Source organism: Trachurus japonicus, chromosome 12 (assembly GCF_045865225.1).
Source record: "Trachurus japonicus isolate A0001 chromosome 12, Traja_1.0".
NCBI classification, from domain to species: domain Eukaryota; kingdom Metazoa; phylum Chordata; class Actinopteri; order Carangiformes; family Carangidae; genus Trachurus; species Trachurus japonicus.
This window is the reverse complement of record NC_140918.1, coordinates 1380735-1395603: the sequence shown is the minus strand read 5'-3', so window position 1 is coordinate 1395603 and position 14869 is coordinate 1380735. Positions and strand designations below refer to the sequence as shown.

The 14869-nt window shown below is 44.0% G+C and overlaps 1 protein-coding gene across 1 annotated transcript in view; it reads right to left on the bottom strand.

Moving 5' to 3' along the window:
• Positions 1 to 14869, bottom strand: part of ogdhb (oxoglutarate dehydrogenase b) — a 45869-nt gene that overhangs the window by 20361 nt on the left and 10639 nt on the right. Inside the window, exons 3-5 of the mRNA XM_085792543.1 lie at positions 12165 to 12258; positions 2904 to 3019; positions 1732 to 1886 (exon numbers count right to left, since the gene is read on the bottom strand). Of these exons, the coding sequence (XP_085648669.1) occupies positions 1732 to 1886; positions 2904 to 3019; positions 12165 to 12258 (365 nt within the window). The remainder of the gene's footprint in view (positions 1 to 1731; positions 1887 to 2903; positions 3020 to 12164; positions 12259 to 14869) is intronic.

The window sequence follows — 14869 nt, the reverse complement described above, 5'->3', positions numbered from 1 at the left end:
CGCTATAATATTGCGAGTTTGGTTAGTGCACGCAAAACAGGTGATCTACTAAGAGTAACCCGCTAAATGAAAACACGTGCAAACCGCAATATGTAAATGAGGGTTTTGCGCGTGGTAATCGTTTCCGCCATGGAGAGAGTGGACAGAGAGCTGGATGGACGAAGGGACAGAATGACATTTGATCCGATGCTACAATGACAGCACGTGTGTTCATCTCTCTCGCGCTCTGGTTAGATAAATAAACACAAATCGCTACAGGGCCCAACTCCTCATATAGTGACGAACAGGCAGCAGCTGCAGCGACAATCACACACCTATAATATGTGTGTGCCGCCCATGATCCAGTGGATTAATAGAGAGCTCAGGTGGGACACACGGATCTAAACGCTCTGACCACTGACCAGAGGGATCAGAGACGGGTGAAGGGAGCGGTGACGTGTCTCAGTCCGGGACCGGGACCGAGAGACGGAGCTGAGCAGCCAGGTACTGGAGAGGAGAGGAGAGGAGAGGAGAGGAGAGGAGAGGCACTGCAGGACAGACGTGCCCCGTGCGTAACGGCGCGTAAAATACTTTTAACACGGCTGAAAAACTGTTAGAGAATTACCCAGACGTGAGGAAATGCAGAGATGTAAGATCACGGGGCAAAAACAGCCACCGCAATCTCTTCCTGGTTTGGTAAATCACATTGCACGCGCTAAATAAATCGATTTGCATCTACTCCTCCCAGTATTTTGCACGTTCTGGCTAAAACGCCCATATTTACATATTCATCCAGGCAAACACGCTAAATGGATCGCACGTGCTATTCTGCCCGTGTGAGGGACGCAATCCTCGGTGCGTCCGGTTAGTAGATCAGGTTCCACATGTGTTTGCGCGTGCAATCACGTTTGCACACGTTTTAATACACACAAACCTTTAGTAAATCCGGCCCTTAGCGCGACATAGTGCATAGCGTTTATACTGTTCCATGCGCACGTGTGTGTGTGCCTGCAAGCGCGTGCTAGAGAGAGAGAGACCGAGTCCAGCAGGAGGAGGGGCTGACTGACAGAGATAGGGGACGGTGGTTTAAAAAAAAAAACCCATAACAATAATATTATTTTCTGTCGGAGACTATGGCCCAAATGAGTCTCGTTAATTACCGTCATCTGAAACGCCGTTCTGCCCGCGTGGTCGTATGCGGATACAGGACGCATTAGCGCTTACACCTGTGTTCACACACGTGGTCACAATGCGACCCCGACCGCCTCCGGGGGGTGGTTTGGCCCATCGGATCACACTCCGTCCTCAATGCACCTGGTTGCCATAGCTACTGTCAAGTGGTCCAGCTCTATCTGACTGCAGGCTGATCACTGAGAACGCTGTTAATACCAGTTTTAAACGGGGTTGACATTTACCTCGGTCTATCGGTCGCACCGGTGTATAAGCCGCACCCAACTTTTTAGATGAAAAAAAAGAAAAAAAAGTGCGACTTATACACCGAATTTTACGGTAGTTGTGTAGTAGTAGTTGTGTAGCAGTAGTTGTTGTGTAGTTGTGTAGTAGTTGTGTACCTGGTGGAGCGTATCATCCGGGCCAGCAGCGTCCTCTTCTCCTCTGGACTGAAGCTCATGAGTTGTTGTGTAGTAGCTGTGTAGTTGTTGTGTAGCTGTAGTTGTGTAGCAGTAGTTGTGTAGTTGTGTAGCAGTAGTTGTGTAGCAGTAGTTGTTGTGTAGTTGTGTAGTAGTTGTGTACCTGGTGGAGCGGATCATCCGGGCCAGCAGCGTCCTCTTCTCCTCTGGACTGAAGCTCATGACTCCTGGAGTCTCAAACTTCTGTCTGATCCACTGACACTGATCCACGTCGTTGATGAACATGAACTCCACTCCGATGTGCTGGCAGTAGGACGACTGGGGGAGGGGGGGCGGAGAGGGAGGCAGGGGGGGGCAGAGAGGGGGGGCACAAGAAATCATCCAGTTAGAGGAGGAGGAGGAGGAAGAGGAGGAGAGGGAAGCAGAAGAAAAAGAGGAGGAGGAAGAGGTGGCGATGGAGGAGAGAGAGGAAGGAGAAGAGGAAGAGGAAAAAGAGGAAGAGGAAGAAGAAGAGGTTTAGGAGGAAGAGGAGGAGGAGAAAGAGGAGGAAGATGAGAGGGGAGAGGAAGAGGAAGAAGAAGAGGAGGAGGTGTAGGAGGAGGACCACAATGGAAATAAGCTGATGGCTTTTTTGTGTTTTTATCAAGGGGGCAGTTGTCGGTCTGAGAAGTGAAGCTCACTTCCGCGTTCAACAAACTGCAATCCCCTCTTCTTCCTCTGGGGGCTGGTGTCAGAAAGCAGCATTCTCCATAGACCCCCATGTTAAAATCACCAACTTTACATCCTCAGTAAACATGTTAAAAGCCTGGTGTCAGAACGTTTTCTGGTCTCAATCGATAGTTTCTACCCCCGCACACACTCTGAGGGGGGTGAATTGTTTTAAAAACTCGTTTTACTGTTATTAGGTTTAAAATTCTGGCCAATCAGGGCGCGGGAACGTTGAGTGACAGGTCCGAGCAGCTCCGTGGACAGCTGCTTCGAGGCCAGTGGGCGGGTTCTCGGCCGGCCAATCCAACATGGCGCTGTTCAGGCCGCCATGTTGGAGTCACAAAAATGACTCCCCACAACCAATGGGTGACGTCACGGTGCTACGGCCATGTTTTTTACAGTCTATGGTTTTTATCCCTTTGGCAGCAGTTGTGTCGATGTATGTTTTCTGTTGTCAATAAAGATGTCAATCAAAAAAAAACTATCAAAAAAGGAGGAGGAGGAGGTTTAGGAGGAAGATGAGGAGGAAGAGGAAAGGGAAGGGGAAGAGGAAAAAGAGGAGGAGATTTAGGAGGAAGAGGAGAAGGAGGACAGAGAGGAGGAGGAGGAGGTGAAGGTGTGTCTCACCTCCAGGCGTCTGATGATCTCTCTGAGCGGTAAAACGCTCTCGCTGCCTCCGATGAACGTCGTGGTCGGGAGGCGGAAAACTTTGTCCAGGTCGGATTCAGTCAGTCCATAAAGACCTGAAGAGGAGGAGGAGGAGGAGGAGGAGGAGGAGGAGGAGGAGGAGGAGCAGGAGGAGGAGAAGGAAGAGGAGGAGGAGGAGGAGGAGGAAGAGGAGGAGGAGACATGTTCAAATCAAATCAAATAAACGTTATTTGTCCCGGGAGGGAAATTTGTCTTGGGCATGATACAGCTGCTTTGTACTTGTAAAACATACACAATACATACATGACAGTAGCAACACTGGCACACATATCCAAGAGAGAAAAGAGAGAGAAAAAGAAAAGAGAAAGTGCGGACAGTGCAATAAATAGTTTAAAATACTCATAAATAGGGATGTCACGATTACTTGTTTTCACAATTAATCGTGGTATTAAAACGCCACAATTAATTAATCGTAAAGATTCCTAAATACCGTTACTTTCACAGAAAGATGATGTTGGAACCGTATCGGCAGATGTGTGCAAAAATAAAGGTAAATGCTCAGATACTGGTCCATTTAACTAACGTAACATTGAATTGGTAGGAATTTAAATGTTTGTGTTTCATTTTTAATTAAAAAAAAGTAAAACAAAACAAAAAACTATTAAAATGAACACAAATATTTGGTATAGACGACAATCTATGACCTGAATATTTCAAACATTTCCCCTGGGGGTTAATAATTGGTCATATATTACTAGATACTTGAAATATTTTGTGTAAACAAGTTATATTTTGACTATATTTGATTTTACACATTCATAGTGTTGTGAAATTCATTAATGCAGAATAATCGTGATAATTGTAACACCGTGATTATTTCTCTGACAATAATCGTACCAAGAACATTTATAATGGTGACATCACTAATCATAAAACAAGTTCAAATAAAAAACTAAAAGAGAACAAGGGATGTTGATTAAAGCCAGCAGGTGAACAGGCAAACCGGATGCAATAGATATGATTGGCTGATTGATGGGTTGATGGGCAGGGGAGGTGCACCCCATGTTACACCAGGGGGAGGAGGAGGAGGAGGAGGAGGAGGAGTAAAAGGAAAGAGGTCAGAGGAAAAAGAGACAGAAGCAGCAAAGTGAAGTTTTCCATGTATTCGGAGTGAGCAGCAGCAGCAGCTGTTTAATCTGACAGATTAAACTCTGAACTTCACTCAGATTAAAGTTAAAGTTAAAGTTGTTTTTAAAACTGATGCAGCAGGAGAGAAGTCAACGACCGGATGTTTCCTCTCCATCACTCGGACTTCTGAAGATCTGTAACTGTAACTGTATTGCTGTGTATGATATTAATAAAAAAGAAATGACTGGATCGGCCTCATTCATCCGATATCTGATCCAGCTAATTAGTCAACAACATCGGAGCCGATATCCGATCCGGGTTCAGATCGGTGCATCTGTAATGACTATAGGGGTTATGGTGAGAGGAGGATCTGACTAAATGTTGAACCGTCCCTTTAAACTAGGGATGGGAACGACACGGGATTTGGAAAATCGATTGTCGAGGCCCATGTGTCGACTTTTTGTCGAATTGTCGGCCCTTTTTTTTAACAGCAGCAGCAGATACCGTAAAACACCAAATAAGGGCCCGGGCGTTTATTTGCTTAAAGCTTCAGTTGGTAACAATTATTCAGTCATATTTGCTGGAACTGTCACTATATTCTGATGGTCAGACATTAAATGAGTAATTTAGGACAAAATCCAACTCCTCTGGCTCCACCTACAGCCTGTAATCGTATTTGCCAAAATCCACCGCGCCCGACGATTCTCCACCAGTCAGGTAGAGGGAGCAGGAGGAGCAGCCAATCGCCGCTCCTACACGTCGTGCTATGGGTATGGTACCTTTTTTTTTTTTTTTTTTTTTTCCTCTGTGGGTGCGTTTATGGCTACTTTGTGTGTGTCTGTGTGTGTGTGGGGCGCTTGGCAGAGGTTCATAAAGGGACCTGACGGAGTATTGTCTTGAAATTTCTGACCAAGTCGCGGAGTTTACTTTCACTTTCGTCAACTTACCAACTGGAGCTTTAAATCGCTCAAATCAACCGGCGTTTATTTGGGACCTGCGTTTATTAATAGTGTTCAACCTGGACCTCCTTCTGGGGAAAGAGGCTTCACTCTGTGGCGGCGGTGGAATGATACGTGCGTTTCTCAAGGCATTACTGTAAATACGGCCAGGGCGGACTCGTTCTCTGTCTCTCTGACCTCCGTGGTTCTGGCCCGCACAGGTACCAGGAGACCGAGACCCCCCGTCATGTCGGTCCTCTGCCCTTCTTGATCCGCCGCAAGTTGCAAAAACCCTGCGGACACCCAGTCTCTCCACCCCTCTCCCACACTTCAGCACCTGTTGGCTCGCACCACCGTCTGAATGAAGTAGGCCTATAACTAATAATAATAATAATGCAACGTATAGCCTAACTAAATACGTGCATGAGTAATCAGAGAACAGTAGGCTGTTTACGCTACTTTTAAAAGGAGTAAAGTCATTTAAAACGAGGAGCGAGCCGAGCCGAGCCGAGCCGACACTGTGCAGCCCAGGACAGGTGCTGAAGTACGTGGATGAGAGGAGGACAGACCGGGCAGGAGCAACCAGCTGACGTCTCGTCGGTCCTCGGCCGTCTTTAATGTCACGAGACACCCGCTGTATTTGCATAGAATATTTTTTGGCAACCAGAAAAACAATGTTTGACCCGGCGTTTATTTGGGATGGGCGTTTAATATAAAAAATATTTTGCTACACCCGGCGGTTAATTGGGACCGGCGGCAATTTGGGACTCGGCCATTATTTGAAGTTTTACGGTATGCGGGAGAGGGGGGGGGGGCTACACGTGCTTTTGTTGTGGTTTATTAACGCTGCTGTCGGCACGAGCGGACGAGGCAGCACGCATTCGGTTTCTTTTCCTTTTTTTTCTTCCGTGCATGTCCGCGGTCCTCTACGAAGAATGCAACCATAGGCCTATTTCACGAGATTCTGAAGTGACGTCACACAGGGTAAATCTACATCCGGTCCGGTCAGCTGTGGCTAGAGCGATTGACAGAGTGGCGACACTTTTCATTCAAACAAACTAATACGACCGCCACAAAAGATTTCATTAGTGAGACTAACATTAATCTCCTGAAAAAAGTTTAACCAGTCAGCGGTAAACCTCTAAAAACCTGTGGATAAAGTTACCTGGATGTAGCTACGAGCATCTGCCTACTAGCCCCCGGTCGCTGCTCCCTCTGCATTTCTCCCAAAACAAGCACATTTCCTAACAGGCAACATCTGGATAAACTGACAACAGGCTGCAGATTTAACGGCAATGTTCTCGCATTAAAGAATATTAAAACTTTTAGCAGCTTTACTGCTATCACTGTCAGTTGCTGCTGAACGGCGATAGCGATGCTAATTTGTTAGCCCGTCGTTAGCATTAAGCTAACGGACTTTATGCTTAGTAGTGGTACTGGCTGTGTGTGGTTTGAACGTTGTTTCAAATAATGTGGGTTTGAGTGAACATCTTTGATGATTAAATACATATTGCTGCTTAATATGTTTTATGTATGGCATTATTACAGTAGGCTAATGATTAGCCGCTAATCTTCCATTTGGACAGTGACAAATAAAACCTTGAAGCAAGAAGATTTTGTTGGAGAACTGACATTGATATACAGTAATTCAGTAACGGCTGTGAACCAGTGTAGCCTACGGTTTAGTTTTAATATTTTGCTGTTCAAAAGCAAGCTAAACAAAGTCTTTTCCTTCATCTCTTCGTATAGCCTACCCTGCTAGAAAAACCAGCATGGAAATGATGCTGGTCTATGCTGTTTTTTTTTTTTAAGCAGTAGCCAAAACCCACTTCTTTCTCAGGTCTTTCTTTCGGAAACTCGTGGAAATGCAAGTATGGCTGTTTTTGTCTAGAATTTGTACACTGAGGTACACACATGGATGTATTATATTACGCAGCAGAAGCTTTTATTTTTGGATTCAGCCATTGCGCTTCCGCGACCGGAAGTAGTTTTACCCTGTAACGGAAACCGGAAGTACCTAAACCCGGAAGTCGTGAAATAGGCCTATTGCATCCACCTGTTTTGCCGATGGACGAGCCGGACTCGTCATCACCAGCACCATCACCTAGACTGCAGCGAGCCCAGACAGCTGATCTCTGGACTCTGTCGCCTGTCAGCATGCAGCGCGCACGCTCCCGTCACATGTGAAGCAGAATGAGGGTCAAGTAGCCTAACTATCCTATCCCATTTAGAAAAAGTGGATTTGTTTTATTTAACATATTTTATTTAATCAGGGGAAAAGTGGCACTTTCTGCTGTTTATTTGAATAGGAAAGATTGAAAGACAAAATGCAATTTACACATGGAAATCCCACAAGCCCCGCCCCCTCGATTTACTATACTATACTTTAAACAGTATCTGCACTGTGAACATGAGATCTGTGTGGTACTTTCAGTTTTTATTTTACGGTTTGTAATAAATAAAAAAAAGACATTTTCTCTGGTTCTCTCTTCTGATTGGCTCCCTGAACGCTCCAATAAAACAAAAGCAGAACAGAGACTGGAACCAGGAAGTGTTAAACGTGGTGGATTGTGTGTTTCTGTGTGTGTGAACTTCTCCGTCAGCAGGTAACTGTCGACTCAGCTCTCTGACTCTTACATAACACTAATGTAGACTTTCTCCCCCCTCGGTCGGTCACATGAACACACACACACACACACACACACACACACACACACAGAGAAGAAGTGGAGGAAGAAGAAGAGGCTGAAATCTAATCAGTGTAACGTTTTAATGAAGCAGCAACAGATAAGCTGGTTAAGTCCTGACTGACCCCATTGGCTGCTGAGCAAAGGTTAAAACACACACACACACACACACACACACACACACACACACACACACACACACACACACACACACACACTGAACCACCAGAACTCCAAGTACCAAACAGAGTTTATTGAGCCTTTTCAGACTGTGATTAGTGGATTTATTGATGACTAATTGATCATTTACTTATACTTTATAGATCATTAACTAATTATCAAACTTCAGCTCCTCCAGCTCCAAATCTAACAAACAGTTTAACTATTAATCTTCTGGATTTATAAACTGTTTATCATAGTTTACAACCGTGACTTGTTGTTGTGTAAATCACTGTTACAGAGTCTGACCAGGTGTTTACCTGACGTTTCAGCTAAATAAACATGGCGGCGGCAAACCGTTCATACTTTTGGAGCAACGAACTTTGTTTAACTTCCGTTGCTATAAATAACTTGAATCAGCCATATTTGCAACGCGATATTACAGTAAAATGTAAAAGTGGCAACAGTGCTCTCATTTTGACAGATTCAAAATTGCTGCGGTTTGTGTTGTAAAAAGTAAAAACACCACAAGCGCCTGAGCAAATAAGATGCAACAGTCAGAAACCATGACACTGGTATTTATCCTGTAAACAGGAATATGAATATAATAGGGCTGTGCCAAAAAATCTTTTCACGTAAGAATCACAATTCTCCTTTAATACGATTCAGAATCAATATAAAATGTCCCAAAATCGATCGGAAACAAACCTGCCGGCTGTCGGCCTCCATTTCCTTACAATTTAAAAAGCAGCATGTTTAACTGCACTTTCAATTTTGTTACTTCAGTAATATGTGATATTGCTTTTATGCAACAGTTTCAACAATTCCATCTAAGCATGGATAGATGTTTAAAACTCAATAAATGTGAAAAAGACACTTCAGTCATTCTGTCTTGCAGAGCAGACTGGAGTAGATCATGAGGATCCTTTCACACCGACAGACTGAAGCAGAAATCATTAGGAATCTAATCCTTTTGAATCGAAAATCGATATTGAATCAAATCGTAGCCACAAAAAACTGAAACGAATCTAATCGTGAGATAGTAAAACCCTAATGAATAACCAGGTTTCTCTATAGGGAGGGTGGGTACTGATCCCAGGTATCGGTAAGGGGCCGATACCGGCCTTATTTCGGCCGATACCAGCCGCTGATTCTCAAGATAAAAAAGAATCAAGTTTTCCACTATGTATTACATACATTAACGGCATTAATTATAACGGCTGCTTCAGATCTGGTCAGGACAGACAGACACAACCAGTTAGCATCAACTCTGTAGCTACATAATAAACCTGGTTAAGAGTCTCAACCCGCTGACCCTTCTGATCAGAATGATTATAAACAGACTGTAGAAAAAATGCCCATGTAAACGTGGCTAATGTGTTAAAACTCCTGCTGTGTTCACAGGGAAACGATCTGAATAGAAAATGCAAAAGTGGCGTTGCGTTCTCACTTTTTATTCTGCGTTTAGACAAGCGTTTTCGGGGGGAAATCTGCGTGCATACGGTAAGGCTGTCACTTTTTATTCGACATTCGAATATTCGTTCGAATGTGGGGTGAAAAGTTCATATTCGAGCGGTAATGACCTGCTCGATATGTAGGCTGCAGCAAAGATACTCTATTTACCGTCTTTGGCTGCAGTGCCCAGTGCCTGCATAGCGCCACGGAACTTCCACCGGACGCGGAAGGGCCGAGAAGCGGAGACAGTTTACTTTCTGTGCCCATATTAAAGCAGAAGTAAGTGATATATTTGTGTTAATATAAGTCTTAAATAGTTGTATCTTCCGACAGCAATCACTTCTATAGAGTGTTTGGTCTGAAACACGGGTCTGTCAGTCACTCTGCTCTGCTCTGAGCCCAGGAGAAAACTTTCCTTGTATCCTACAACCTTTATCCAATGAGGAGAGAGAACGGCATAAAGGGGCAGTCCTCTCTGTGTGTGCAGCCAAGGGATGCGCCTGAATGTGGTGACGTAGGGACGAGGACCAATAGATCCATGACGAGGGCGGGGGCTGCTAACTCCATCTGCTGACAAGACGTTATGGTGCGTTCAAGGAAACTCGTGTTTTTCTGACCTGTGAAGTCGTACCAGTTCGATCTGGGGATCTGGGGGGGATAATCTTCGAATAAAATATCCGAACGAATTACGGGTCATTCAATATTCGTTCGAACCTCATTTTTCTAAAAACTGACAGCCCTAGCATACGGTGATGCAAAAGTTTGTGGAATCCGACATGTTTGTTGTTATTTTCCTGTACCGGTGCCTGGATGCCTGCGATGTAAACGCGTCGCGACGTGATCTGATCGGAGCAGACTTTTGTGTTTAGACGGGAATGTGACGGTGGAACGTTTTTAAGATTTCCACTCTGGAGGGTGGTTTCACTTTTTTTGTGTTTTTAAGCCCCAAAAATGCCGTCGCCGACTAAACGAAAGGCACATCCCATAAAATATGTTTTATGTGATATAGATATAGATGTAGATATAGATATAGATATAGATATAGATATAGATATACAGGGACTCTGAGGGGCCGGTCCTACCTGCTGCTGTCAGGTGACACAGGTGTTCTTCATAATGAGAGAGCTCTGGAGGCATGGAGACACACACACACACACACACACAGAGACACACACACACACACACATCGACCTGTGCTGTGACCTGTGTGACCTTCAGTGGCACCGGGACAAAGCAGAACTCAGTGTGAGTGAACAATGGCAGCGTTGAGCGGTGGAAACGTCCTCGTACAGCTCAACACAATCACCTGAGGCCCCGAGCTTTTCATCACGCACAATGACACAGAGCTGCTGCACGCACACACACACACACACACACACACACACAGACACACACACACTGAGGCAAACACACACTCTCTTTACAGTGTGTTTTAACTGTGTGAGCTCCTTCAACAAAGCAGCTTCAGGATCAGTTGTGTAACGAGTCCACAGCAGAAAACCATCCTCCAAATGAAGACGACAATAAAAACATTCAGTCTGCAGCTACACAACACTACACAACACTACCACCATAAAACACACACAGACACACACACAGACACACACAGACACACACACACACACACTCTGAGTCTTATCTGTTCACTCCAGGAACCATAAAGGCGTCAGAGTCAGAGCTGATAAGAACGACAGGACACAGAGTGCAGTGAACACAACACGACTCATTATCAAGGCTCCAATATGAAACAACTGAGACAAAACTAATAAACTACACAACTAAAACTAAGCTGTCTGGTTAATGAAGGATTAATGGATTTAATTTAACTATTTCAGCTCATTGTTTCTATTTGTCATGATGAGTTTCTATGAGGAGGAAGAACTGCAGACAAACCTGTTGTTTTAACAGATTATTACTGATGTAAAAACTTTAATTCATGTTTACGTTGTGGAGCAATCGTTCTAAAAGTGAGGTCCGGGGACTCCCAGCGGTCCTCGAGAGGGTTCAAGGGGGTCCGCAATTTTTTTTTTAAATTTTACCACTTTTTTTTGTAGAATTTCAAAAACTTTTTTTTTTTTTCTGAGAAATAATTTTTTATTTATGCCACTTTTTTTTTTTTTTTTTTTTTTCCTAGAATTGTTTTTTAGAAATTTTTTACCACTTTTTCGAGAATTTTTTTTAAACTTTTTTTTTGTTGTTGAAATTTTTAAACTTTTTCTAGAATTGTTTTTTGAAGTTTTTTTTATTTTTCAACTTTTTCTAGAATTGTTTTTGAGAAATTTTTTACCACTTTTTTGAGAATTTTTAACACTTTCTAGATAAGTTTTAAACTTTTTTTTTTTTTTAGAAATTTTTAAACTTTTTCTAGAATTGTTTTTTAGATTTTTTTTTTTACCACTTTCTAGATAATTTTTAAACTTTTTTTTTTTTTTTTGAAAGAAATCTTGCCAATTTTTTGCAGAAATTTCCCTACAATATTTCTAAAAATTCACGCCACTGGCCCTAATTTGAACGTACATTGACTAAAAAAGTTACGTTCTTCAGTCTAAGAACAAATATTTGTGTATTTCTGGTGTTTGCTTCAAGATTTTGTCCAATGGGGGGGGGGGGGCGGGGTCTAATTTGTGTCAATTTGATGTAAAACAGTCTGAGAACCAGTGTTGTCGAGGATAAAGCCCAGAGGCCGATCCTGTGTTCACAAAGAGGTGGGGAGGTCAGATGGAGGGAGGGGAGGGGCACTGAGGAGATAAGGATGTGTGAACTGAAGGGTGTGTGTCTGTAGAAAACTAAATAAAAACAGTAAAGGATTAGACGGGGGGGGGTCAGACATGTAGACTGGGGGGTCGAGGACCAGATCACATTTGTTTTCTCACCAACGTTCTGGAAGCCGACGGTGCACGGAGCGTCGTCGAAGTCCACACAGCTGATGTCCAGAGGGTCCAGCTTCGCTATGTGATGCCCCCGCACCTGCACACAGGGGAAGGGGGGGGGGGGGGGGGGGGGTAACAGGGCAACAACAGTCAGAGTCTGAAGCAGCAGCAGCAGATTATGATGAACACTTCCTGTCACATTTCCTGACATCCCATAAAGTAACTTAAAGTTAGTAACCAAGTTTAGTTTAGTGGGTTTATTTAAGGGCGTTTTCACACCTGCAGTTGTTCCGATTCAGCAACTAAACCGATACAACTGTTGCGTTCTTTTTTCTGGGCCGTTTGTGTTCACATTGCATGATTCTAAAGCGGTACAGCGCTTTGCGCTGTGGAACAGCGCCATAGCAACGGCCCTAACAACACCCCATCAGCTGATCAGCAACAATGGCAACAATGAACCGCGGGCTGACTTGCAGTAGTGAGGAGGTTCAATTTCTTATTAATATTTGGGCAGACGAGTATTTAGTTTAAGTTCAATTAAAAAAAAATGCCCAAGCTGACTGGTTTATGGCTGGGGCGAGACCTTGAAGTATGCCTATAATGTGCTATAGCTACAAATGTAGTCTAATAGGCTACATTATTATTTATTATTATTATTATTATTATTATTATTATTAGCTAGTGACCAAGCGTGCTGTCCGCTGTCTCAGTGCTGACACGTGAATGAATGACAGAGCGTGTCACTGCCCGTGAGAGAGAGAGAGACACAGAGAGAGAGAGAGGTGGTCAGGTTGTGTTGGTCAAGCTGTGTTTTCAGTTTCAGGTGTCATAGTTATGTCAGATGAATTGTCCTCTAACACAGCCATTCTCAACCTTGGGGTCCCTCCCGACCCCAGTTGATGTGGCTGGAGGGGCCGAATGAACGACATGTTTCTTGGCATGCATTGCTGACCTGGGCATTGTTTCTTAATAAATTAGAAAAACTTTTCTTGTCATTCCCCTTTTCCGTGCATGGTTGAAGGAGATTGGCTTGCATCCACGCTCCACTCGCTCCTGCGCCGACAGGTCCTCGCATGTCACATAAACCAGCCCGGGTGTGTGGACACCGCATCAACTCGCCACCCGCATCTATTTAAACTCCGTCACTTTGTTTTGTTCTTTTGCCCTGATGAAAACCTCCAGGTCGGAATATTGGCCATGGAGACAAAACTACAGCAGCCAATTATTTTTTTCAGTGCAGGGATCAAGAACTAAAAAGGCAAAAAAAAAAAAACCCCACCGCGGACAGCGCTGCGCTTTATCCATCATGCGTTCACACCGGCGTGTGTGTGTTTGTGTGTTGGGGCGGGGGGTCGCGGACAGCAGTGCATGTGAAATTGGGGGTCGCGACTCAAAAAGGTTGAGAACCACTGCTCTAACACCCTACAGTTTGACTCTTTTTTTCTTCTAGTAAACGGGCACCGTAGCATGACTAGTTATAGGGGTTGTTTGCGGAGCTCTGCCCGGTGCTGATCGCCGCGGGTCAGCTTGGAAAGGCTGGTGGACTCATGGCTTGAGTTTGCGTCTTTCTTTTCTTTTGGCCACCGGCTTTCCTGTTTTAAGGCCAAGACGACACGCTGCTGATGCTCCATTATGTTTTTGGGGCAGTTGCCCGTGGTCCTCCTCCTCCGGTTGCCAGGTAACCAGTCAATTTGTTCCGATACATGTGTCGGTTGCGTTCTCACTACAAACGAACCGCTCCAGGGCTCGGATGGAAACGAGCCGAGACCGCCTCTCCCAAGCGATCTCGGCCCGCTTGTTTTGTTCCGCATCGAGCGCGATTGCTGTGTTCACATCTGACCAAACGAACCGATATATGACGTAAACGCTCCCTGTTTCGGAACAAATGGTCAGGTGTGAAAGCGCCCTAAGTATAATAGACAAAATATAAAACAAAACAAAACACAAAGCAATACAATGCAATGAGTCACTACATTATAAAAATAACTAATTACCAGGAAAGGTAATTATTGTTCCTTTTTTTTTTTTTTTTATAAAATGCTTTAACATGTCAAACTTTTGTCTGACCAGTTGATGGACTGAAACAAACGTGTATATAACGTACTACTGTGCTATTATTTTGTGACGCCACTTCTTGAGTCAAGTAACGGAGCATTTTATCTATAACACTGTTATTCCCGTCACTGATCAGGGGAAATGTCTGAAATATTAAAGTCATTAATTGTCGTCTAAACAAAATGTTTGCGTTTATTTTTTAGTTCTTCTTCTTATTATTAATTTCTTAATTACAACATCTATTGCACGTCTGTCCGTCCTGGGTGAGGGATCATCATCCCTTTTACTGTAACATTCCCTGTTAAAAGAGTTTTCTATGGAGTTTTTCCTCAGTGGATGTGAGGGTCTAAGTGCAGAGGATGTTGTTATGATGGGATGTAAAGCCCTTTGAGACAAACTGTTGGTAAAAACGGGCAGTTAAGGTGGAAATCCTAAAGAGTTAAGGTGGAAATCCTACAGAGTTCCTCTTTAAAACCGCGATTAATTGTGAAAACAAGTCACAGTGACATGGCATCCCGAACCAGGAAGATTAAAGAGAGAGATCAGAGACTCCTCTATAACTCTGATTCTCCACTCAGGTGATAAAACAGCAGCTGTTTCAGTGTGTGTGTGTGTGTGTGTCTGTGTGTGTGTGTGTGTGTGTGTGTGTGTGT